A 25911-nucleotide genomic window follows, 5' to 3' on the forward strand; every position below is an offset into this window, starting at 1 on the left:
GCTTAACTCTGTGGATTTGTCTCGCCTGCTTCTTTTAACACTGTCTTCTGCCAAGTTGTTTCAGTTCGGACATCAGACTGCTGTGCCCTCAGTAGGCCAGTCACCCTGATAGCTTAAGATGGCATGACACTGCTGGTGAGAACAGGCTAGACCAGCAGTAGTGAACCTCTTTCCTAAATTCAAAATGAGCCACTGTTGGCTGAGTTCAGGTAAAGTACCCTGATCTCCAGCCACACACTGGCAGCCTGGCATGTTCGCACACAAATCTGAGCTTCCATAGAGCCCCATACTGATTGGGAGATGTTTAAACAAGTCACACGCAATCTTGGCTTGCCAGATCATTACGTAGGTTAATCAGATCCAGAGACTGGGAAGATGCCAGACCCCACAACTCAGTTGTGTTGAACCTTATAACACAAGCACAGCTAAGAAGGAAATTACGAAATCAATCTATAAAGTGTTATTAAGGAAGGCGTTTTTCCCAGATGCTTATTATGTTGGCAATGATTTGCAAACCTTCAGCCAGTTCTGCATTTTCATTGCAAATAGGTAAGTGCTAAATGAATTGGGTAAAAGACTGACCACCACACAAATAATAAATCAGATACTCACCCCAAGAGGCATAATGTCATTGGTGACCAGGAAAAGAAGAAGATGGAAGTCTGAGACAACATTAAGGAACACTGTGGATGTGTTTTGGGAGAGGTACGTAGATAAGCTATGAAAATCCTACAGGAAAGAAAGCATTCTGAGCTCAATGAAGTTCAAGTCAATGAAAATAAAAAGTGATCTTCAATTCCCCACTTATAGGATTACCTGGGTTTCTCCTAGCACGTCTCGATTCTCAATAGGGAAGCGGTGCATGGATGTGAACGTGAACACAGGATCTTTAGGGAAAGTTGTCGTTATCTGATAGAAAGTGAGAGAGGTTGATTAAACAAAACAAAAATGACAAAGGTCTAAAAAGAAAATAAAATGCAGCCTGCTCAAATGCTGCATAGTTGATGTGTTTCACTCTTTACTTCCCTGACATGTTGTATTCAACCTCTCATCCCAGAGTGTTCAAGCATGTTAAGGATTGGTAGCCGTTCACTATGTAACTTTAAAACTTTACAAGAAAGGTTACCAACAATTCTGTATTATAGGTTCAGATGAAGAAAATCTAAACGTTTCTGGACTCTACTTTCTTCTATCTCAGCTAATTTTTTATTCTCTAAAAAAAAAAAAAAAAAAAAAAATACAATGCAAAAAAAGTAGTATTTAATATTGTACAGTCGTGGACAAAAGTTTTGAGAATGACACAAGTGTTGGTTTTCACAAAGTTTGCTGCTTCAGTGTTTTTAGATCTTTATGTCAAATGTTTCGATGGTAGACTAATGTAGAATTACAACAATTTCATAAGTTTTAAAGGCTTTTATTGACAATTACATGAAGTTTATGCAAAGAGTTGATATTTACAGTGCTGGCCCTTCTTTCTTTTTCAAGACCTCTGCAATTTGCCCTGGCATGCTGTCAATCAAGTTCTGGGCCAAATCCTGACTGATGGCAGCCCATTCTTGCACAATCAATGCTTGGAGTTTGTCAGAAATGGTGGGTTTTTATTTGTCCACCCGCCTCTTGAGGATTGACCACACGTTCTCAATGGGAGATTCCTGGCCATGGACCCAAAATTTCGATGCTTTGCTCCCCAGGCTACTTAGTTGTCATTTTTGCCTTATGGTGTGGTGCTCCATCATGCTGGAAAAAGCATTGTTGGTCACCAAACTGTTCTTGGATGGTTGAACATTAGAACAATCCAGACGAGAACAGGACAATCAACCCAACAAAGCTCACCAGTCCTATCCACTTATTTCTTCCAAAAAAAACATCAAGTCGAGTTTTGAAAGTCCTTAATGTCTTACTGTCCACCACACTACTTGGGTCACTTATTCCAAGTGTCTATCGTTCTTTGTGTCAAGAAAAACTCCCTAATGTTTGTGTGAAATTTACCCTTCACAAGTTTCCAACTGTGTCCCCGTGTTCTTGATGAACTCATTTTAAAATAACAGACTCGGCCCACTGGACTAATTCCCTTCATAATTTTAAACACTTTAATCAGGTCTCCTCTTAATCTTCTTTTGCTTAAACTGTAGTAAGAAGTTGCTCTCGGAGGAGGTTTTACTGCCATTCTTCATTCATGGCTGTGTTCTTGGGCAAAATTGTTAGTGAACCCACTGCCTTGGCTGAGAAACAACCCCACACATGACTGGTTTCAGGCTGCTTTACTGTTGGCGTGAGACAATGACAGTTTGGTGACGAAGTCAGGATTTGGCCCAGAAGTTGATTGACAGCATGCTATGGTGAATTGTAGAGGTCTTGATTATAAATTAGCTTATAAATTAAGGATCAAAACTACCCTGTCCAGCCTGATGACTCAGTGGCCACCGCTACATAATTCACAGAGAGGCTTGTAGCCAAGTTAATGATGTGTACACTGGTTTAGTCACCACCACTTACTTAAAGTGTGCTTTTTGTACAAATTTCTTTTTTGCAGTTTGCCTTTTTATATCTTTGAACTCAAATACATCATTTTAATCAAACAAAAAAAAAATCCTCTTTTCAGTGCTAGGTGATTGTATAGCAGAACTAATGTACTGCAGACGGATTCTTATTCTTTCTACATCAGATTTGTTTTATACCTTGATCGGAAAACTGGCAAAGTGTCATCCTAAGCATCAGTTCATAAGAATCTGTGCTCTTGAGACCAGCTGAAACTCAGGAGTCAAAAACAGACACTTGGTATTTTCAGTTGGGTTTCCGTTTCAGTAAAACAGATAGGTGTGGAACACTTTTTTCCTTTAGAAAATTATACTTTTTGGCCCACTGTTTACGAGTATTTTTAAAGGGAGAGGTCGAATATTATTAGAGACGTGTTTAAAATAAACAATAATATGACCTTCACTTAGGTTTAATTTATTTTGCAGCCTTTGCTGTGCTATACTAACTGCCTTAGCAGACACGTTGTGCATCACTCTACCAGTATACTTGATGCATTTTAATTACAGATAAAGATAATAATACAGCGCTAGCTGATACAACACTTCTGGTGGAGTTGTTTAGTGTGAAGCTGCAGCATCAGGTCACAAAAAGAAGGCATCATGGAGCGACTTTTTGATCACAAGTCTACATATTTTAAATTCAGCCTCACGCTATCATTTAAAGTAGTGCAGGATGTTTCCACTGCTAACTGAAAGATCACCTGTTTACCCAAAGGCAATTTATGATAATGCTTTGTGGGTTGGTTTGAATGTTGTAAAGGAACGGTTTTACTAAAAGGGCATCAGAAGAGGAATTTATCGATCAAAGGTTTCAGACGTTCGGAGTATATGTGCAAGAAACTGGCAGTAATTGTGCTATGTTTGAAAAATAAGAGAATAAAATGAGTCAACAGCAAGCAACTTTGGCAAACTAGAAATTAATTTGATCAACTGACTCAGTGAATTCTTTTAAAAAACAACTCAAAACTCATCTGTTCAGGAAGACTTTTTGCTGTACCTGACTTTATCACCCTTCTCTCAGTTTACCTGTATGTCAAGTTGCTCATGTAACCTGTGTGTGTGTGTGCTAGATCATCAATTAGTTGTCTGTTTGGCTATTCTCTGAATTACTACCTTACTCTTCTTTATTTATTTGGTTTAATACAATGCTATATACTGTATACCCTGCTGTTCTTTCTTAAACTCTGAAGTGCCTTGAGCATGGGAAAGGTGCTATATAAATAAAACGTATTATTATTATTAGTAGTAGTAGTAGCTGGCACAGTGAATTCCACTAATTTTTCTGGCTTTATAATCATGTTTCTTAAGAATGCTGACAAGAACACAGGTTGAGTGTAGCAGATCGGAGAATTAATTTGTGAAACAGCCTTTTTGATTCATTATCTGAACTTTTAAAAAGCAAAATTTACCTTCTAAAAAAAAAAAAAAAAGCGCAAGGTCCGGTAATCATAGATACTGTGGCTCCAACGACAGGAGTTACGTGGTGTGGTTAGGCCCTCAGATTCTACATTTTTGTGCTCTACCATATCAAACATTTGACACTTTGGGTGGCCTGCAGGAGAGATTTCGAAGAAGTCGGGCTGTGTTTTCTATGTGTATATGATAGCCTAAATAAAGTAAACAGGATAATACGGAGGCATTTCAAATCAAGAATGTAAAACATGTTGTATGAATTATGTAAAGACAAACATAAAGAAGTGGTAACTCCTGTGGCCGTCATTTCATACGAAACTGGAAGACAATACCAATACTCACATCTATAATTAGGTACTCCACAGGGAGTGGTCGCGCCAAGTATGTGATGTCGTTGCCAAATTTATCTTTATCCTTTGGGGAGAAAAAAAAAAAGGAACGTTCAGTATTGTTGATAGGAAAAAAAAAAATACTATGTTGACCTGGAATGAAAGGAAACGAAAATAAAAAAGCCCAAAAGATAGAAGCAAATATTTAATTTTGGTTCTTTTTATCAAACAAGTCATCAAAACAATCATTTTCACATCCAGAAAGTTAAACCTTAAATTAAAAAAAGATTAGAGGGAACTGGGAACAAGATGTAAGGAAAAACTACTGAAGGCAAAGTAAGTTGAAACACATCCACAAAAGGATGGAAACCAATTACTGCTATGCCACTCATTACGTTTGTTATTTACCTCTCAGAATTCACCCAAAAATGCAGCACATATCATTTCCAGACTACGATTCAGGTTTACAATTAAAACCATAATGTTAAGTAAATGAAAAAAATGATCTGCTGTTCACTTTTGCAAAAAATACAAACAAAACAGTGCAAGAAAATCAGTCACTGTTAGTTCGAGAAACTCTGTAATACTTTGTAAAATTGGCTTTACTATCTTACAGATTCCACAGTCAACAAAGATGCTTTCAATAATAAACAAGTCTGACATTTTCAAATGAATTCAAACAATGAACAAAATATATCAACTGCGTTACTAAAATGTGGTCTGAGAAAAGTGACGCCCTGTTTAGAACTAATGACAGCACTGTCATATTTAAATGCCCGTTTTGGGGTCATTTGGTGTAAGAGGGAAAGTAATTCAAAGAAGTAACAGGATATTGTTTTTAAAAACCTGAAAAAAAATCATTATAACAATGGAGACAGCATTTCCAGATAGTTAAGAGGTAAGGTAAGTCAGACTGCTTAAGAGCAAGCTAAAGAAGAAATCGTGGTGTTTTAAAAATGTATCATTTTAATATGTAATCACAGAAATAAATCTTTCACAAACTAAAAAATGAATGCAGCTGCGGAGCAATTTCATATATAGTATGATGCCAAGTGCAGAATGAAATGTTCTTTTTCTTAAGCATGGGACAATAAATGTATGGATTTAAAAAAATCTTACAAGATCAGGAAATGTGCATCTGGGCCCAGCTGCCCAGTTTGCAACACCAGAGGTTCTCAAACCTTTCATTCCGAGGGCCCAAATAAGAAACATCAGTGCCATAATAGGACCAAAGAAAGCACAGCCATAAATAGACAGACAACAATGGACATATAATAAAAAAAAAGACAATGTTCTACGTTTTATTTCAAGCTTCTTTTTCACATAAATATTACTAAAAGAGAAAAGTGGAAAGCAAATGTATCATTAATAAATAATAATCATTCAAAACAGGGAATAGATTCCAGAAGTGCGTCACTTCAAGTCTAAGGGCTTTGTGTACGCTTTAATAAAGCCGATAGAAATAAATGTTTGGGGTGCAGAGCAAGGATGTGACGATTTTTGAAAGGATAATATGAATGGTCACTTTACTTAGATGACGGATAAAGAAAAAAGGAGTCAAAAAATAAATCAATGCAGCTCGTTTACCTTTTGTAAAAGAACATTTTTTTGAACAATGTTTTTCAAATCAATAAATTTACAAATATCCACATATCCTAAATTTCATTTAATAATTCAATAAACTCGGTAAATGAGTAGCTAACTTATTGTATGCACTATTTGTTTATATGGATGATAGAATAAATCTTGAATAATTCGGTGAACTGTCTACTTTGAAATGTTTAAAGTTACTGACTGACATAATGCTGAATGTTTACATCTTGTTCCAACCTTTTGATATCTTCAGTTCTCAATGGTCCAAACAAGTCCTTCACATGACCAAGTCAAGTCAAGTCAAGTCGAGGAGTATGCACTGGTACAACATGTTGCCGCACCCACTACACGACGAAACAACTCGGGATCCCGGTTTGCAACCCCCCAGGCAGACATGCGGTCCAGTCCCACCCTCCGGAAATGACCCTCTATCTGCCGCAGCCAGGTGTTACGTGGGCGACCCCTTGGCCTGGTCCAGCCACTTGGGTCCCCAACAATGAGGATCCTACGAGCTGGATCACCCTCGGGGGAAACACGCCACATGGCCGTAGTGATGCTCCCTCACAATGCAGGTCATGTGCCTTATTTGGGACTCCATGACCATTAAATTTAAATTTATCAAAGCACTTTAAAACAGTGTTACGAGAGAGAATTCATCCTCGCCAAAGCATGCAACATTGTTTTTGCACCTCTGTTACAGAATTACATTTTATGTATGCGGTAGCAGTGAACACACAATGAAGCCTGACCAGTTGACCACTGCCCGTGAAACTTAGTTAAGTATACAACACTGACATGGCACTATATACAAACAAACCCCAACCTTATAAACTCACCTTTCATAACACCCCGAAAATCATCACATCCTTGTGAGGCACCCTTTCTTTTATTTCAACATTTTTAAATGTCTGTTCACCACACAGGCTTGTCTGTGTCATTCCCTCCTCTCTGCCCATTTCTTAAAAGTGTGTTTGCTGGTCAGTCATCTCAGTTTGATTGTTGCTCTGGTTGCGTCAGGGGAGACAGCGTCAGGGGGATATTCATTATTGTTTCCTGCTATAGAAACGAAGGCCTTCTGAGATGAGTCAACGACATTGCTTCGCAAGCTACTGCGGTAAATGGTGCGCTAAACACAGGGTAGTGTATCACTCGTCACAGAAGTAGTGCTTGGACAAACTTACCTATTACTACACAATCATGTGGCGACCCATCACAAACATGTGTGACAGTTTAACAATTAAAGTAGAAATTACAATGGCATCCTAAATATTGGTTTTAGTAAAATAAAACTGCTCACTTGTGAAGACTTATTTTGTGAATGATAACATTCAAATCTTTGTGTATTGGTATACCGTAAGGCTTATTGTTATTATCAAGCATATACAAATGAAATGGTCAAAATGAATCCCTTATATTTTGTACATCACAAGGTTTTGTGTCAAAGGTATACAGTGAAACCTCGGGTCACGACCGTAATTCGTTCCAAAACTCTGGTCGCAACCCAATTTGGTCGTGACCCGAAGTAATTTCCCTCCATAGGATTGTATGTAAATACAATTAATCCGTTCCAGACCGTACGAGCTGAATGCAAATGTTTTTTTTAAAGATTTTTAAACACTGAAATAGTTAATTATACCATAGAATGCACAGTGTAACAGTAAACTAAATGTAAAAACATTGAATAACACTGAGAAAACCTTGAACAGAGAAAACTAACATTACAAGAGTTCACGCTAATAGCATTAAGAAACGCTCACTGTAAACACTTTTTTTAATGAGTTTTAAGCACAGGGGGAAAAAAAGGAACATTTGAAAAAATCCTTAATTTATACAAAAACTAAAAGAAAACTAACCTTGCATGAGTGGAGTTCTGGCATGAAGGAAGTGAGGAGGAACTGGGTGGAAAGGAGATTACAGTTTTGAGATAAAGCCCCTGTGTGCGATGCATGTCTGACCGAGAACAATGTACTGTACAGGGAGAGACTGAACACGTGTGTAAATCACCGGCGCGTACGAACCGGAAGGGAAACGAAACAGAGCACAAAGAGTTCACAGCAAATGCACAGGGTGAGAATGAACACGTATGGAAATCATTGGCGCGTACGAACCGGAACGGAAACTGGCTTGTTCGTCGCCCGAGTGTGTGGTCGTGAACAGATGCAAAAGTTTGGCAAACTTTTTGGTCGTAACCCGATTTGTACGTGTTCAGAGACGTTTGTGACCTGAGGTTCCACTGTACCTTCAAGAGCTGACTGCAAACACCCCGGTACTAATCATTACAAACACATCATCCTCAAGAAGACACCTTCAGAAAAGTCAGATCTTCAGTCAAGAGGTACCTCAACTAAAAAAAATCAAAACTAACAACTTCCAAGGTTTCTGTCATAATTTGTCCTTACACTACTGGATTGCGCAGCAACACATAACTGCAGCCATTAAACAGGCCTCTACGTTTTCTTCGTATGACTTAGCCGCAGATGAGTTGTGGCACCAATTAAGTTATTTAAGAAATGAGGACAGAAAAGTTCCGGTTAACTTTAACATCGCACAAGACATCCACCAGCTATTGAAAACAGAACACTGTCACTTAAAGAATTCCAACCACAATAAAAATACACAAACACAATTTTCATACTGATCACTAATCAGTATTTTAGTTACATTTTTAAAAATAAATATAGGAAAGTGCAGTGCAGCTCCTGCGGTGGGCTGGCGCCCTGCCCGGGGTTTGTTCCCTGCCTTGCACCCTGTGTTGGCTGGGATTGGCTCCAGCAGACCCCCGTGACCCTGTGTTTGGATTCAGCGGGTTGGAAAATGGATGGATGGATGTAGTGCAGCTCTTAGTAATAGCATTAAGATAATTTCAGTATTACTTGAAGGACATCATCATTCCTGTTGGGCACTCACTTTATAGAAAACATCAGGCACATATTGCTCCGTGCTCGATTCCTTGACATACCCAAGCTCGGGCACATCTCGGCATGGAAGTAGACACTCATCACGCACCAAAGCCATGCACTGATTTGACACTTCATAGCCCTCAAAATGCACCTGGTTATCAGGGCCACCTGAAAAGAAAGAAAAGTGAAGAACTTGAACAACAGATGGGTGGTGGGCATTCACACCACAGTATAAACATCTACCAGAAGCAATGAGAAAGCATTACTAACAGGCAGGGTGAAAAAGCAGCAGACACCTACCCAGTTATCGTAGTAGTTACTCAATAAAATACTATCATGGGTATGAATACTTATGCAGAAAAAAATATTTAAGATATCTGCTACAAAAAACTTTGATTTTTAAATTTCTTATTCATGTACAAAACAAAACAAAACATACAGCAACAAGATATTTAGGTATAATTTCCAATTAAACAACATTTGAAACATTTTCAAGGGTAACTGAATAGTTTTGCAAAGCAATGTATCTAAATGATTTCTATAATTACATTCATGCATTAAAAACCTAAACATATTTCTAACAGTTTATCATTTTATTTTAAAAACTTGAAAATATAAACAAAATTTCATTTGTTATGCATTCAGGACTGCATTTTTGGCAACTTTTTATTCTGACTGATGTAGAGTTCAAGCCACCTTACAGCAGCTTTTGCTTTTCTCCCACACATGTTTATAATAAGAGTTGATTTGATAAAAGAAAACAGAAGTATAACTACAGACGTTAGATGGTACATGCCGACAATCTTTTATTGCTCACACTGCCCAAAATGGTTTACGCTAATATGGGCATTGCATGCAAGAGTCACTGCACTTGCAGATATTAATCCCAATTACTCTTCAGTGTTACTAGTGAGAATATACGTCGTTGTCTGAAAGCAGTTTTATTTTGATCAGTTTGGTGGCATTTAAGAAAGATAAGAATGTAACTTGTTGCTTTTTTAAGTAACATTTCACAGTAAAACTAATTTAAATTATGTAAGGTTTCTTGTTAACATATAGTCCTGTTAAAAAATAAGTACACTCCATTAAATGTTTTTTTTTTCTTGTTTAACATTTGTGGGAATACACTGTATTAAGGTTTGACCTTCATTTGGACAGTGCTGTTAGATAAAGGTGATGTTATTTGAAAAGAAAAATGATTGTTTGATTTAACAATAAATTTAATTAAAAATAAACACAAATGCCAAATCGGTGTATGGAAAAAGCAAGTCCGCCCTTGGCTCTCTCTAATAGCTGGTACTGCACCCAATGGCAGAGACAACCTCAACTATGTTTTTCTGTTAGCTGTCTACTCGTCTCTGCCATTGACTAGTAGAACATGCTCCCCACTCCTTCATGCTGAAGTCGTTCAGCTGTGCAAAATTTGAAGGGTGTGTTGCATCCATTCTGCTCTTAGACTAAACTTGCTGGGGTGGACTAGCCTGGGAAAGTTGGCAGATGCTTCAAATCTTCTGCACTTGTAGATCAGCTTCCAGTCTGCAGAATTTATAGATGACTGTGAGTCGACCACTTTTTTCTGAAGGCCTCAGGGAGCTCTTTCGATTGTGGCATGGTGGTAACGCACACTTCCAAAACAAAAAGCAAACTAAATGCCTTAGGCTTACATAAGACAGGTTCCTCCATGAACCCCTCTCTAATGACGTTCTGGTCATTTGCACCCGATTCTAATTGTAGGTCTTTGAGGTGGCGACAGATGCAGGGGTGGTATTTGCATTTATGCTTATTTAAATTATACAATGAACTACAAAATGTAATTGTGGCATGATGTCTCATATTATATCTCCTTTATCTATAGATACTATTTAAATGAAGATCAAATTTTGATATGTCAAAAAGCAAACTAAACTAAATGCCTTAATTTTAAATAAGACCGGTTCCTCCATGTACCCCTCTCTAATGATGTTCTGGTCATTTGCACCCGATTCTAACTGTAGGTCTTTGAGGTGGTGACAAATGCAGGGGTGGTATTTGCATTTATGTTTATTTAAATTCTATAATGGACTATAAAATGTAAATGTGGCATGATGCCTCATATCTCCTTTACCTAAAGATACTATTTAAGTGAAGATCTAATTTTGATAAGTCCTAATGTTACAAAAGGAAAAAAAAATCATGAGGTGTACTTACTTTTTTCACATTTCCTTTTCTAAACCTAGGATTTTAATGAGCTTTTATAATTAGACAGAAGCCACATTAAGTTTTAAGATTCGCCATCTTGTACACTACAGTTTTGGAAATTCAAGTTATACACAATCACAAAGAAAGAAAAAAGACCACCATACCAGTTGCTACCACAGTTACAAACTTTGAACCAAAATGACCATCAGGGGACAACCGGCAGGAATTGGTATATTTATTCTGGAAATAGCCAGCCGTTATGCACTCTTCAGCACTCAAGAAGTAAGAATCCTAGTGACAATGCAGAAAGACAGAGAGAAAAAAAATGGCATAGTGAAGAAGAGGCCTCTTTTTCAAACATGTTCATTTTGTCAGTTTGGATTTTGTCCATGTTAAGACTGATACACCAGTAGCCTGTTTGATAAGGGAAAAAGACTGCAGTCAATGAACAACATACTGCATTTCCCATTGGGATCAATAAAGTATCTATCTATCTATCTATCTATCTATCTATCTATCTATCTATCTATCTATCTATCTATCTATCTATCTATCTATCTATCTATCTATCTATCTATCTATCTACTGCAGATCAAACGACCTTCAGCTGTTTCTAGAGGTATTGCAGTACATGGCGTCCTTAGAAGAATCCCCATGCCTCTCCACCGAGCTGCCTTTTTTTTTTTTAATGTTTTTCAGAATTTTGCTAAAAAAAATACACATGTGAGGGAAAAACTACTGACGAGTTCCTTCAAGTCTGTGTAATGTACACTGCAAAAAAAAATGCTTATGCAAAAACTAGACAAAAAAAAAAAAAAATAAAACACTTTAAATGGGAGTTGCTTTGTTTTTATTTAGCAGAAAAATCTGCCAACGGGGTAAGCAAAATTTACTTAACAAGATTTCTTAAAGTAAGCTAAACAATTGTAAATACAAATTTTTTGATAAGTCAATAATTCTTACAATAAGGAAAACAAGATTTAATGTCATGATATGAATACTTTTCACTTGCTTAGATTTCATTTTTTGCATTGTAGATGAGTTGATTAAACCAACACACTTAATATTAGATTTAACCAAATACATTAATATTATGATGTTTTTTAGTTTATGTCAAAATAGTGCATGCATAGCTTTCATTGTAGCTCAACACGGGTACTGTAAGTTCCGGATTCCCACTTTCTAGAATTTCAGAAGTGATAATTTCATAAACTGCCTGCCAATGTCACAACTGTACACCATAATCTATTTGTTAACAGTTGGTGGGTAGCTTGTGCTGCAGCATCTCTACCCACCGACAGGAAATGTATCAGTGACCCAACCAAATTATCCTCAAAAAGAGTAGGAATTTGACACAACCAATTATAAAAATTACCATCCAACGTCAGTCCAAAGCCAACTGCTACTTTTTAAGTGAATGACGCCAAAACACAGAGAAAGAAATTGCATTACACTTTAAAGAAGCTTTAAGCATATAAAGACATACCCCATTTTTAATTGTTTTAATGTTGTACACATTTCTAGGCCAAAATATTCAAAGAGGGGACCACCACATGTCACCTATAGCAGGGCATTTCCAGTCAAATGCATGCTTACAGTTTCTAGGTAGACGTGATTAAGACTCATTTGGACACTTCCACCATTTTTTTAACTGCCTAAACCTTATATGCTGTTGAATTTCTACAAGACTGGTAGTTTGGAGGGGCAGCACAGTGGCACAGTGCTAGTGCTGTTGCCTCACAGTAAAGAGAACTGGGTTCACTTTCTGGGTACACCCTGCGTGGAGTTTGCATGTTCTCCCCGTGTCTGCGTGGGTTTCCTCCCACAGTCCAAAGACATGCAGGTTAGGTGAACTGGGGATCCTAAATTGTCCCTAGTGCCCAGGATTTGTTCCTGCCTTGTGCCCTGTGTTGGCTGGGATTGGCTCCAGGAGACCCCCGTGACCCTATGTTCGGATATGGCGGGTTGGATGATGGATGGATGGTAGTTTGGAGTTATATTAAAAGTAGTAAAGGCATTGACAAGTTCTGTGCTTATGCTTGATTTGCCATCAGCAGGATCACCTTTAAGGCAGTTTGCCCACATTCATTTTCTGCCACATATTGCACATCATCACCATCCACCAAATGTGTATTAACAAACAGCAGTGTAAACAAACGTAATTAACAACAATGTTGACGCATAGGTGATCGATACGTAGCTGAATCAATGTAGATACTACTTCATTCAACACTGGAACAAATATTTAGGTTTATTCTAGGTGAATAGCTTGTTGGGCTAAATAGCCTGTTCTCATCAGTGTTATAAATAAAATAAAATTTGCTAAGTCCCTTATCTTAGGATGTACAGTAACAGTGTCCAGCACACTTTGCACAGATGTTCAGAATAAAATTACTGCACTCATAAGATGATCAGAAAGATACAGTATGATGGTAAAAATAAAATACAGTAAATCAAATGAAAGGAAGACAAAAACTGCAAATAAGAAAATCACGAATATTATAATCTTGCAGTCTTATGTAACAGTTGCTAATGAAAATAAGATATCACCATGGTTACAGTGACAGGTATGCAATTTAGGTGACTGAATGTGCTAACAATTTTGTACTTTTTTTTTTTTTTGGGAAATTTCCCCTCATAGGAAAAGTAAACCTCACCTTATTTCTGCTATAGCGGACTGTGCCAATCCGTGTGTCTTCAGAAACGAGGTCTGTAAAAATCCAGCCAACCTAAGGGACAAGAGAGATCTTTTATTTTAAATGTCAGGTCAAGGATATGCTTAAGCTGAGAAACCAAAACATCTGACCAAACTTGGCTCAACACCCTAAGATCACACCAAACAGACTTTGATCTTGCATTCAAACCTGGCTTTCAAGCAGAATGCCTCTATATAGACTTGATGCAATTATCTTTATTCAAACAGCAGCATGATCCCTTGAACCATATGCTAAAGTTCACAGATCGTTTTTGTTTTTTATTCCAAGATACAGCTGCTCTTTTTTGTTACAAAAACCAGTGAAAAGGAACATATGGAAGAGCAAGTTTGGAAAGAAAAGAAAAAAAAAAAAGCATAAACTACACTGGCTGAAATGGCTGCGTTCCAGTAGTCACCTCTGTAATGAGTTCTGAACGGATTTCTTACTAGCAGATACACAATGCAGGTGGAAATATGTTAATGCTTAACAGTATAAGAGATTTGCACTGAAACCTCACCTTCCGCAGGCCCAGCTTGGCAGCAATTTCCTCCACTGCATCAGCTTTTGGGTCTTCAAGCAACTCCAGGCTATTCTGAGTTCCTATCTACAAAGAAAAAAAATAACAAAAATGTTTTTTCAGAGGTCCTGGTCTCCTATGGTATCGTGCATTTGCATTCTTCAAGCCTTCCTTAATATCATTTTTTAAAGAAATGTACACAACTTACTAGTACCTCTTCATTAAGAAATGTTACAGGAAATACCTCTTTTGATGCTAACTAATGACTTCATAATGAAGTCAGCTTGAAAGGGTCTAATGTACATGAGGCAATTGCAGGCAATTTTAACCCCAACCAATAGCAAAGAAACAGTTTAAAATAATCGTACAACTGTCATGTTCTGCTTTCATTAGCAACATCTCAACTTCTACATAGCATACACCTTTACACTTTTCCTTCAGTGCTGGATAAGTTAATAAAGGAGGCAGCAGGGACGGGCAATACATCATATTTTAACTCAAAACCATATTTAAGAAAAATCAATACGCAAAAGCCAAAACCGTGACGTTCATCACTTTGATTTTTGACTTCTGAATGTTCAATCAAATTAACAAAATTTTCTGCACTCTTCTATAACTAGCATAAATTAGATCTCCTCCATCTACTCTTTGCCAGGTTTTCCCCTATCGTCTGTTTGGCAATTTCAGGAGGGGACACCAATTAGGTACTATGAGATGTGCCTAACACAAGTTTCAAACCTCTCATCATACAAGAACAGGGACATTTGTTAAGGCATGAGGAGGCCAGCAGCCTTTAGTTATCTTTTATGACACCCCCAAAAAAAAGGTGCCTTTATTCTACTCCCAAAGATCCTTGTAAACTACAAAATGTTTAACAAAATTGACCAAAATATACTTAGTGAAATGCAAACCAACAATGGTTCTTCAAATAACGTTGCTGTTTATCAAGATGAGAGAATAGATTTAAGCCTAATAATACTCCCAAACAGGATTTTGTAATGGCACTGTAATCAGTAAAATCACCATTTACTATATTTCTATCTGAGATGAAGGCTGTCACTGAATCTCCACGGCCTAACTGTGCAACTCCTGTCAGTACAGAACAGGACTTCAAGTGAGCAGCCAGCAAAAAACTCAGAAAATGGCATGCCAAACATGACTGTGGGAAGACAAAATACATTATAAAAAGTACAAAAATGTAAGTACATTTAATGTAATTGATGTTTTCATTAAACAAAAACAACAAAATTAAACCCTGATGCAACTACTTACCCTAGAAACATGCAAACTAATTATTATTTTAATATTGTTAACATTCTAAAAAATGCACAAGTTACAGCAGTTTCTTTTCCAGAACACAATTTTAAGCATAATTTTGGTTTATCTTCATTGCCCCAACAGTAAGTAGTAATGATAGGCTATGCTGGAGCTGGCAATTATGTACAGCAGTAGGAAACAATTGTTAATGGTTGCCAAAATGCAACTTAGTTCAAAAATCAAACTGCCTCACGGGCAGAAAAGGATGGGTGCAAAGTTTTGGGTTGACTTTTTTTTTTTTTAAACAGGGAGGCAATGCAACTTATTTCAATATTAAGTATATGACACAACCCAAAAGCAGTTCTGAAATGAGTAATGGCTGATGTGGGCAATCAAAAAAAGAAAAAGAAAGGAAATAACATGGTAATTTATTTGCATGTTGTTCAAAATGACATTGGAAAGGCACCACAGAAATGCATATGGAAAAACACTTTAGTCAGGTCAATCCAAAAACCCTTAAAAACATTTTTTTTTTTGGCCCCCAGACAATACTGTCTCTAGTTAAAAAACAGCATGAAATATCAACAGAGAAAAAGGTGGCAGTGGCATAGTACTAAGCTTGTACAGAATCAAGACCCTCGTTCACAACATATTAGGCTTACAAAATGACCAGAACTGAACTGAACTTGAACTTCATCGCCAGGCAATAGTTGCTTGGAATTTATCCTGGGGTTACATCCGTACACTAAGGTACACAGAAAAAAAGAACATAATATGCGATACTATCACTATCACATTATTATATACAGTAAATACAGGTATATAAACCGACATACTAAAGTACAATTACACCTTGTCACACACGTGTGTTTAGGAGACAGCCAAAGGGCTTAAATACAGGTAATTCCATGCCAGGCCAGAGGGTGGCGGAGTGTACTAATTTTCCCTCTCGATCTGTTGCAGACCATTCTAGGGAAATCCCGCCCGGCTCTGGGGCAGCCAATGACGTCCCTTCCGGTTCCGGGACTGATGACGCCACTTCCTTAGCTGGCCTTTAAAAGCCGCCATACTGTCTGAAGAAGTCAGTTCTGTTTTGGACTCGGTTGAATGAACATGTCTACCATATTAGACCAATTTTGCAGCCGTAATCGATTAAATGGGTGGCTGCCCCAAACCTTCTTGATGTCTCATGGTCGTTCTTGTGACAGCCTCCTCTCAGTAATGTATTAGGTGAGCTCAGAATAAAATAAATTTATATTGAATGGAGGTGAATAGAAATCAGGAATTCAGACACTGTGTTTAACCATAGACACTGCAGTGGGAAAGAAACTGTTTACAATGCACGTCTAGAAGTTCTTGCCTTTACTGATCTGTAACGGTACCCCGATCGTTGCCCGAGTGAGTGTAGTCTTTGCTTATATTTCCAGCACATCTCCTGACCCGTGATGTATACAGAACCTCAATGGAGTCCATTTTCAGGCCTACAGTCTTTTCTGCTGTCCGAATAACGTGCTATAGGTTATGTTTTAAGTTAGCAGATGCATTGTTCTGACAGACAGTTATGGAGACAGTGAGGATGCCTTTAATGACCCCTCTATAAAACTGTAGTAGCCCCAATCAGGACAGATTAAACTTTTTAAGTCGCTGGAGAAAGAACATTTGCATGATAACAGCAGTTATGATTTCAACCCACTTCATACTGTGAGAGATACTTATGCCAAGAAATTTAAACAGTGACATCTTAGGAGAATAAGAGGAAAGTGAAATCAGCTAGACAGGAAGAAGATAGTATCAATGGTTTGTTTCATTCAAAAGGTCCATCTTAAAATTGCTGCTTAAGCAAAAATGAGACCTCACTGGTGGCTGGTATCAACAGGGCTATGCCCCATTGACAGAGGCACTTACCTGTGGGGGTTCATAAATAGCTGCCACTTCTGCACGAATGCCTAGTGGGATGTCTTTGTGCTCCTTGTAGCGACCATACAGGAAGCCAATCCTCTGGTTACCTGTCTTTCGCCAAAAGTCTAGGAAGCGGTCAGCAATAGTGTGGTTCTCAAACATGATGTTATCCACATGCCTGTATTTCTATGGGGAGAAAAAAAACAACATAGTTCAATACTGGAAAGTCTGAGTAACCAGGCTGTCCGACCTTAAATCAAGAGATGTTTTTTCTGGATGGAGAGACACAGTCCCTCACTTTATAAGTATAATACTAAAGAAAATTGCTGGAAGAAAAACAAAGTTGATGATAGTACAAAAAAATACTAACTGTTCAAAAGTCATAAACGTACAAAAGTAAAAAGGCAAGTCATTAGGAGTGTCTTGCGGAGTTTTCACACCCATAGTCCATCTGCTTTGCTCAGAGTCAGTAGATGATTTCTTACTTAGTTTAAATTTCCATTAGGTTCAGTTGTGTTTCACTCTGCAAACTTTCAAGTGAACTAAACAGATTAATAACATCCCGTGGGTGTCGTGGACTTCTTTCATTGCACAGAAATATTTGTTTTCCTTGGAAAAAATATTGTGGGGGAGTCGACAACAGTGCTGTTTGCACAACACTGCATTTTCCACAATTATTTGGTATATTTAAACATATCTAATGAGCAAAATGCATATTATCGAACAACTGCAAGACTACTTGGAAATTATGTGCTACTATGCATGGTACTGAAAGGACATGTTTCAAATAACTAAGGTTACAAAAGAAGGCAAGGCATACACTAATGTGCTGAAGTCTTATGACGACAGATGTTATCATGCGAGGTTCATTTCAAAGCTGTTTATTTACTCTCCAGTAGTCACCATATAAACATAACCTAAATTTGTTTATTCCAAATCACATTTACTGTGCTAACATATGCAAATATGTGTTAATGTTCATATCTGAATAACATTTACTACATTTAACAAAGTTACTGTGCCTCTGTATCTGTATTACAAACGAAAATTGATCACACTGACAGGATGCTCCACATGCACGTTGGGATCACGAGGCTCCTGCTATTTATTTCTCGACAACTCTGAATGTGAACTACAACTAAATACTGTACTACTTCCCCTACTGCAAGCTGCTGTCTGTCCAATTGTGCGCCTGAATTGGTATAATGGACTGGCAATCGTACAAGTTGTTTTATGCAAATTGTGCTACATTTGTACCTATGTGCATATATAATTTTTGTTACATTTTTCTTGTTTTTAAAGCTCCACAATAACACTAAACTCATTATGCTGTGAATCCCAAATTATAGACAGCAGACTCTTAGCATGACTACAATAGCATGTACAATTTCACACATAATGCACAGTACTTCCTGTAGTTAGATCGGTCTTGTGTAAGATCACTTATGTGAACTGTTTTAGGGTTCACCTTGTACCGCACCAAGACCACCTTTTTCAAGATTGCCTCAGTACAGTAGTTCTGGTCTGCACTACAGTATGATTGGCATGAATCTAGCAAAACAAACTGGACTTTTGGAAAAATTGCCCCAGAGTTTAAAAAAACAGATCCAAACAAACTAGGTCTGAAAATACTTTTAATCATCTAATATGAATGTAACTACCAAAACACCTTTTTAATAGTAATAATACATACTTATATAGACATATTATAGAAATTATCTAAAGAGGAACTGGGAAAATATAAAACAAACTACAAGCTGAAAATGTTTAGGGCATTATTTGTAGATTGGGCCAGAACTAGGAGTGTACGATATGTATCGTCTACGATAATATCTTAATTGTTGTTTAAACGATGTGCGAGTTATTGAGTATGTCACTTACTTTGCAAAAATACACTCAAAAACACGCCTTGAGAGCCCACTGTCTCATACAACCTAACAGGACGGACTACTGCACATGCACATAGTCATGATCTCGTATGGAACCCCGTAGATATCAGGCAAAAATAAATACACAATTAAATATTCGAACAAATTGTAATACATAATTTGTTTGAACAGATTATGTTTATTTCCATAAGAAGCAGGTGCTTATCGGACACTTTTATTTTGAAAGCAACTGAGGATCCTCGATACTCAAACACAGTTTTTTTCTTTCGTTATTAAAAACACATGCACAGATCTCCACCTCCTCGCCAGACTATATCCTACACCCCTATGGCTGCAAAAGCTGGAGCATATGATGACACAAGAGATAAATCAGAGAAGGCGAGTTTCTGCACACTGCAAATGAAAGAGAGATCAAGAGCTACTTGATGAACTTGAGGCAGACACTGACCTGAGGATCCCTGTGCAGTGTACCTGTGCGTCCCTGCCTCAATCAGCCCTTGTGAGAGGGCTTTCAGCACTAGAGGAAATGTTGTAACATGTAATCATGCTGCTGTGGAGCCAGATGCTGTAGACAAAGTGGGGTTTCTGTCAACTTTGGATTTCTACACTGTAGTTCAGTATGTTAGATTTTTGTTCTTGCTTGTAATCTGCACAATTCACCTCACAGCAGAGTAGTTTATGTTTACTCAGACTGTAATGTTCATGCACTGTAATTCAATTAAGATTTGTATTTTATTCCCTTTGGGTTCATATCTTGTTTACATTAAGGGTAGGTGTCTGTTTAAAATGCTCTTGTTATAATAGTTTTGTTGGTCCTAGTGCAATATTTTGTATAATTTCCTGTAGGTCACTTTGAAATGGTTTACTCATACATGCACTTTATGATCTTAGCAATACTTTGACTAGTGATTTTAATGTTTTTGTGTTATTTTACTTCAGTTTTAAGTAAATAAATAAGAGCTGTTTTCATTAACTGTTGTCTCCATTAATCTCATTAGTAAGCTATAATTAACATCCTATTACCAAGACCAAGCTAGATCAGTAACACTTTTACAAACATGTTTTTAAGGGATGCAAAATATCGTCTAGTCATCGTTATCATCAAAGTCCCAGAAAATATTGAGCTATAAAATTATTTTACCAATATTGCACACCTCTATCCAGAACTTTGATGAATGCAGAACACTAAGGGTTATGGTGAATATTTTCTGAATTGCACGAAATTAAAAGTGATGATCTAGAGAAGGCACTTGTTTTAATAACATTTTAACCTAAATTAATTGATGATCTAGAGAAGGCACTTGTTTTAATAACATTTCAACCTAAATTAATTCAATCAGAAAATGATACTAAATCAGACAAGTTGACAGATGAGGCAAAGTTTCTCCTGGTGGATATGGACAAATTTTCAGTTTGTGGCGATACTGGCCAGTTAACGTTAATGAAAAGAAATGTTTAATATGTATTATATAAAAATCCATCCACTTGTGAACCTGCTTAATTCAATTCAGGATCGTGGGTGCCAGTTCACAGAAAGGCACATTAGATAAACAATTTTTGAATGAATTACAAAAAAGGAATTTGGAGCTATAAATTATAATTTAGGAGGAGACAAAGTCACTAACCCTAATTATAAAAGCTCATCGGTTACTTAGTTATAATGCAGACTGTGCAGAGTACAAATCAAAGAAAGGTTACACTCCAGAGGTACAATGCATTTGTATTTGTGGAATATTGTGTGCTGTTTTGGTATTTATATTGCAAGAATTTGATAAGAGTACTGAGAGAAAAAAAAATCTGTTGATGAGATGAGCTATTAGACATATACCAATGAGGAAAGCACAGCTTATGAAGAAGTAAAATCCTTCAGGTAAAACAAATACTTTCATATTATCTCTCCCATCTTTTCTGCCATGATACATAAAGTATCATACTACATTTTTGGGAATCAATTTCACTTCCCTTACATTTTGTGCAGGGTTATAAAATGGGAAAGCTAAAAGAATGCACACAGAATATGCTTCATAAATGATCACATATTAAAACACAAAATAAATATTGATTGTTGCCTCTGTGCTTTCTGCTGGCACTATCTGTTATTTGCTTAGCTAGAAACAAAATTAAGCAAGAGAAATGTAAACCAAAGTGCAGGTGAAGATTTTATAAATTGTAATGCAAAATAACACAATTACCCCCCTATGAGCATTTCAAGAAACTTTAAAATGAGTTTACACCAGAAGCTTAAAGCAGTCTGTAACAAAGGATTTTTTGCTAGATATAAATGTGTTAAGAAAGACACCACTGAAAAAGTAAAAGAGGACGTGTGAAAAGATGAACACAAGTGCTAACCATACGGCTTATGAACATATGACAGTAACAGCTAAAAATGAAATTAGAGGTGCCAAAAACAGCCTTCAAATGTTGCAGCAGTAAAAGAACGGTCAAGGAGCAGTGGAAATGTATGGAGCAGCAAGGAGGAAATACAGAATGTACAGAAGAAGAAACATCATTTCTACTTTTAATTTGTATTTTTTCAAGGAGAAACATACCAGTATCAGTATCAAGAAGTGGCGATGTTATACTGTAGTTATATTCATCTGTGTCTTCAACTGGGCAGTATTAACAAATGATTACAAAGGCAGCCAGCGTGGTGGGTTCTACTGCATACTGTGTGGAGTACGAGTCATGAGAATTCAAGCTTTAACTGAATAATGCAATTCTGACGCCACATCTGGTAACTTGTGTGTAGTTTTAGTAAACACATTACAAGGACAAGACACAAGCTACTACAGTTATTATACATCTAACAAACACATTTTGCTCTAGCATAAGCTCGAAGGAAGCATTATAAGAGCTGAATCTAGCAGACACAGATTTCATATTGCTTGATTGGCCGATTCTGATACCAATTTTAATTTACTTTCCTTTTTAAAAAAAACAAAAAAAACTTTGTGCACTACGCACCTGCATAACCAGAGACACAGAAGCATTATGTCCTATATTGAAGTGTATTTTTATAATTAAACTATAGACCATAGGTGTTAGCTGTTTATTTTTTTTATTAACAAAATGAAATTTTGTAGGTTTATTGCTTAGTGAACATAAAAATGCTAAAAAAAAAAAAAAAAAAAAAAAAATTTCCTTAAAATACTTAATAAAATATGTATAAAAATATTTATTTGTCTATATAAGAAACATCACCTGGATGCACTGGGACACATCATCAGTGATGTATCCTGAGGTCATTGGGCGTTTCGGGTCTCGCAACATCTTACACCCTCGCTCAGGCGACCCAGCTGGGGTTGATCAATCCCCACCTTGCATCCCAGTAGCGATCCATGGATCAGCCCTCTTTATCCAAAACCACCTTGAGGCTTTCTCTGCGGCTTCACTTGCGGATCTAATGGCCCTCTTTTTGGCCGCTCCCGTTATGCCCAACCGTGTGAGGACTCTGTAGAGGGAGCGTCCTCCGAATCCTCTGCAGCCAACTTCTTTGGGCTCATAGAGTATCCTCCAGCCTCTGTCCCTGCACTCCTCCACCAGCTCCTGGTACTTGGCATGTTTCCTCTCTTTAGCTTCCTCGATATGCTCTTTCCAGGGCACTGTCAGTTCCAGCATGATCAGCTGTTTTGAGGCCTCAGAGGTAATGATCATGTCTGGCCAGAGTGATGCAGTTACGATTTGCTGCGGGAACTTTAGCTGCTTTCCTCGTCAGCCTGCAGCTGCCAGTCAGAGGCTGTGTGGAAGAGGCCTATTATTACTGCTTTTGCCAGGGATTGATTGCTCTCCTACTTTAATGAAGGTAACTGCCTTCTTTGGGCCGTGGAGGAGTTTCCTTGTGTTGATGGCTGAAGCCAAGCTTTCAGCAACTGCCTTGAGCACCTTGTCATGGCGCCACTGTTAGCGACCATCTGCCAGAGCCTTTGGGCAGCTGCTGAGTAGATGTTCTAGAGAGCCTCTTCCTGAACAAAGTGGACAGGAGGGTGTCTCGCTCTTCCCCCAGATGTGGAGGTTTGCTGAGCTTGGCAGGGCATCGTAGACCACCTGCACCAGGAACCAGACACAAAAGAAATCTCCCGGCATGATGCAATACATATGGCATAAAAGAAAATAAGATGCCTCTCACTAATTACAACCTGTCACACTGTTTAATTTTTTCTGCAATGTACCTGTCTGAAACAAGTCATTTTCACCATTTCCCTAACAAAAACAAATATATATATATGCACACACACACACACACTAGGGAGCTTTGCCCCCTGCTCGCTTCGCTTGCCAACCCGTCTTTTCTTTTCCGGATACACACTTTTAAGATTTTTTTTTCTTTGAATTGTTGCTATTTCATTAGTTTCTCTTTTATTTCAGAACTTCTGTAAAAACAATATTTGGAATCTTTCATGTCCCAATATGCTGAATCTTTTAAATGAGGTCAGTGAGACATGTGTTTAATGACTTTGTACCATAATTCAGGACAGGTTTCTGTTTGGAATTTCAGCACAGACAAAGCAATCTACATCATCAGCAGTTAATAATTATTTTTGCAAAGTAACCAATAAATGCATTTGAGGTAAACCACGTTTTTGAAATTTTCTGACTTAAACTTCAAAGCCTTACAATATTTATATACTTCTGACATATCACCTGTGTCCATATATTCGATCTCTATTCGCCTTTTCATTATTTCTCCGAGTAATAATTTCTCTTTTTTTGTGCTAATGCAATGTTTACTTTCTTTTTTTGACACTGTCGTTTTTTTCTGGTTTCATATTCTGTATCTTGCTCTGCATGTGTTTCGCGCCTACTTTTTTTTTTGTGTCTTTTGAATTCCAGTTTTCATTACCTCTAACCTGCTCTGCATGTGTTAGGCCTCCTTGATTTTTAACCTCTTTATGACGTTTTACATTGTTTTCTACTCTGTCTTTTATTTCTGACCTCGCTTTGTCCTGCTTTTTTTTCCCAGTGACACCTGGTCCGTATATAATATATAATAATTTCCGTTTGTTTGCGCTACTGCGATCTTTACTTTCTTTTATTTAAACTTTCTAATTTTCCTACTTTCATATTCTTTAACTTTCTCCACATTTGTATCTCGCCAACTTTTTTTTTTTTTTTTTTTTTTTTTTTTTTTGTGCCTTTTGAATTGCACTGCTTTCATAATCTCTAACCTGCTCTACATGTGTATAGCGCCAACGTTTGTGAACGTCTTTATGAAGTTCTACTTTGTCTTTTACTTTGTCTTTTAATTCTGAGCCTGATTGGACGTGCGTTGTTTCAATTCCACTTGTTACGGGCTGATAATTACTTTCCTTATTTTCTGTATTTGCATCTAGATTATTTTTTCTTTTTAGCTCTTTTTTCTCTCCAACGCTTTTGAGTATCTTTTTTCCACGCTGCTTTCTTCTTCGCTCAGTCGTCAACGTTTCATTTATAACGTAATGTCCTTATATGCTTTATATTTGCGGAGACCCTGCATCTGTGTGTGCTCAAATCCTTCACATGACTGAATGTTTTGCTGCCCGTTGTCTTATTTGATATTGATTGTAAATACGACGTGTCTTGCAAGAATCTCATGTTCTGCGTCATCGCAATACGGTCCTGGGTCAATCTCTTGGCACAATTTCTCATGTTTAAGGTCCCCACGAGATGCTCCGTGGCCATTTTCTTTCGTCTCGCAGGTCTTTTAAGTGTCTTCCGTGATCTTAACGTGAAGATCACGTCTCAACGCCCTAGTGTTTCTCTCCAGGATTTTTTTTTTATAATTATTATATTATATATATATATTATATATACACACACACACACACATACATAAATACACACACACACACATTATATATATATATATATATATATATATATATATATACATATACATATACATATACACACAATCAATTACTTGGTATTGGAAATTAAATACTGCTTAAATGTAAATATACCTGCACTTATAGGTTTTAATAATTAATTGCACTATAGATATAACAGCTTAAAAAAACTATATTCATACAGGTGTTTTTTTTCAGTGTATCGGCTAGACCAGGGGTCTGCAACCTTCACTATCAAAAGAGCCATTTTGCTCCCTCTTCCTCCAAAGAAAAATAGTCTGGAGCCGCAAAACATAACACAGCTTATAAACTTTTAAAAGTTTTAATCTTTTTTTAGATTTTACATGTTACAACCACGGAATACAACAAACAGAAGTGCAGTGTGCATGTGTAGGCCTACTTTGAAATAAATTTAACTGAACTCTGCAGGCCTATTTGAGTCCTTCCTATACCTGTATAAAATTAAAATAAAAACTAGCCCACTTTAATATAAATAAAACATTTAGCTGTAGCTTAGCAGCTTTAAAAAAGTAAACATAAAATTCCATTTCAGTGTGCTCTCATCCTCTTCAGGTTTCCCTCTCAGCCAGCAATCAACTGAAGCACCTGAACATACAAAAAAACCTAAATCAGCTCCGGGTCTGAAATAAATGTGTTTTTTTTGTTTTTTTTTTAAATATTAGCCTATTAAATGCTATTGTTCTCACCTGTTTAATGTGACTTCTGTTTCTGAAGTTCGCTGCAGATCATCTCTAGCACTTTGAGCTACTTTTTGTATGAAAATGTGCTATATAAATAAATGTTGTTGTTGTTCTATGTCGGGGCTATACGATGTGACTTTGACCTTCACACAGGACTGCAGGCTCATGTGTGAGGTG

The 25911-nt window shown here is 37.2% G+C and overlaps 1 protein-coding gene across 1 annotated transcript in view; it reads right to left on the reverse strand.

Annotated features, from left to right (window-relative positions):
- nploc4 (NPL4 homolog, ubiquitin recognition factor) overlaps nt 1-25911 on the reverse strand; it is a 68516-nt gene that overhangs the window by 10849 nt on the left and 31756 nt on the right. Inside the window, exons 8-15 of the mRNA XM_028818326.2 lie at nt 17326-17505; nt 14164-14250; nt 13608-13679; nt 11115-11241; nt 8780-8940; nt 4293-4364; nt 817-909; nt 613-729 (exon numbers count right to left, since the gene is read on the reverse strand). Coding sequence (XP_028674159.1) covers nt 613-729; nt 817-909; nt 4293-4364; nt 8780-8940; nt 11115-11241; nt 13608-13679; nt 14164-14250; nt 17326-17505 — 909 coding nt within the window. The remainder of the gene's footprint in view (nt 1-612; nt 730-816; nt 910-4292; nt 4365-8779; nt 8941-11114; nt 11242-13607; nt 13680-14163; nt 14251-17325; nt 17506-25911) is intronic.

The sequence above is a fragment of the Erpetoichthys calabaricus genome, chromosome 14 (genome assembly GCF_900747795.2).
Source record: "Erpetoichthys calabaricus chromosome 14, fErpCal1.3, whole genome shotgun sequence".
NCBI lineage: Eukaryota > Metazoa > Chordata > Cladistia > Polypteriformes > Polypteridae > Erpetoichthys > Erpetoichthys calabaricus.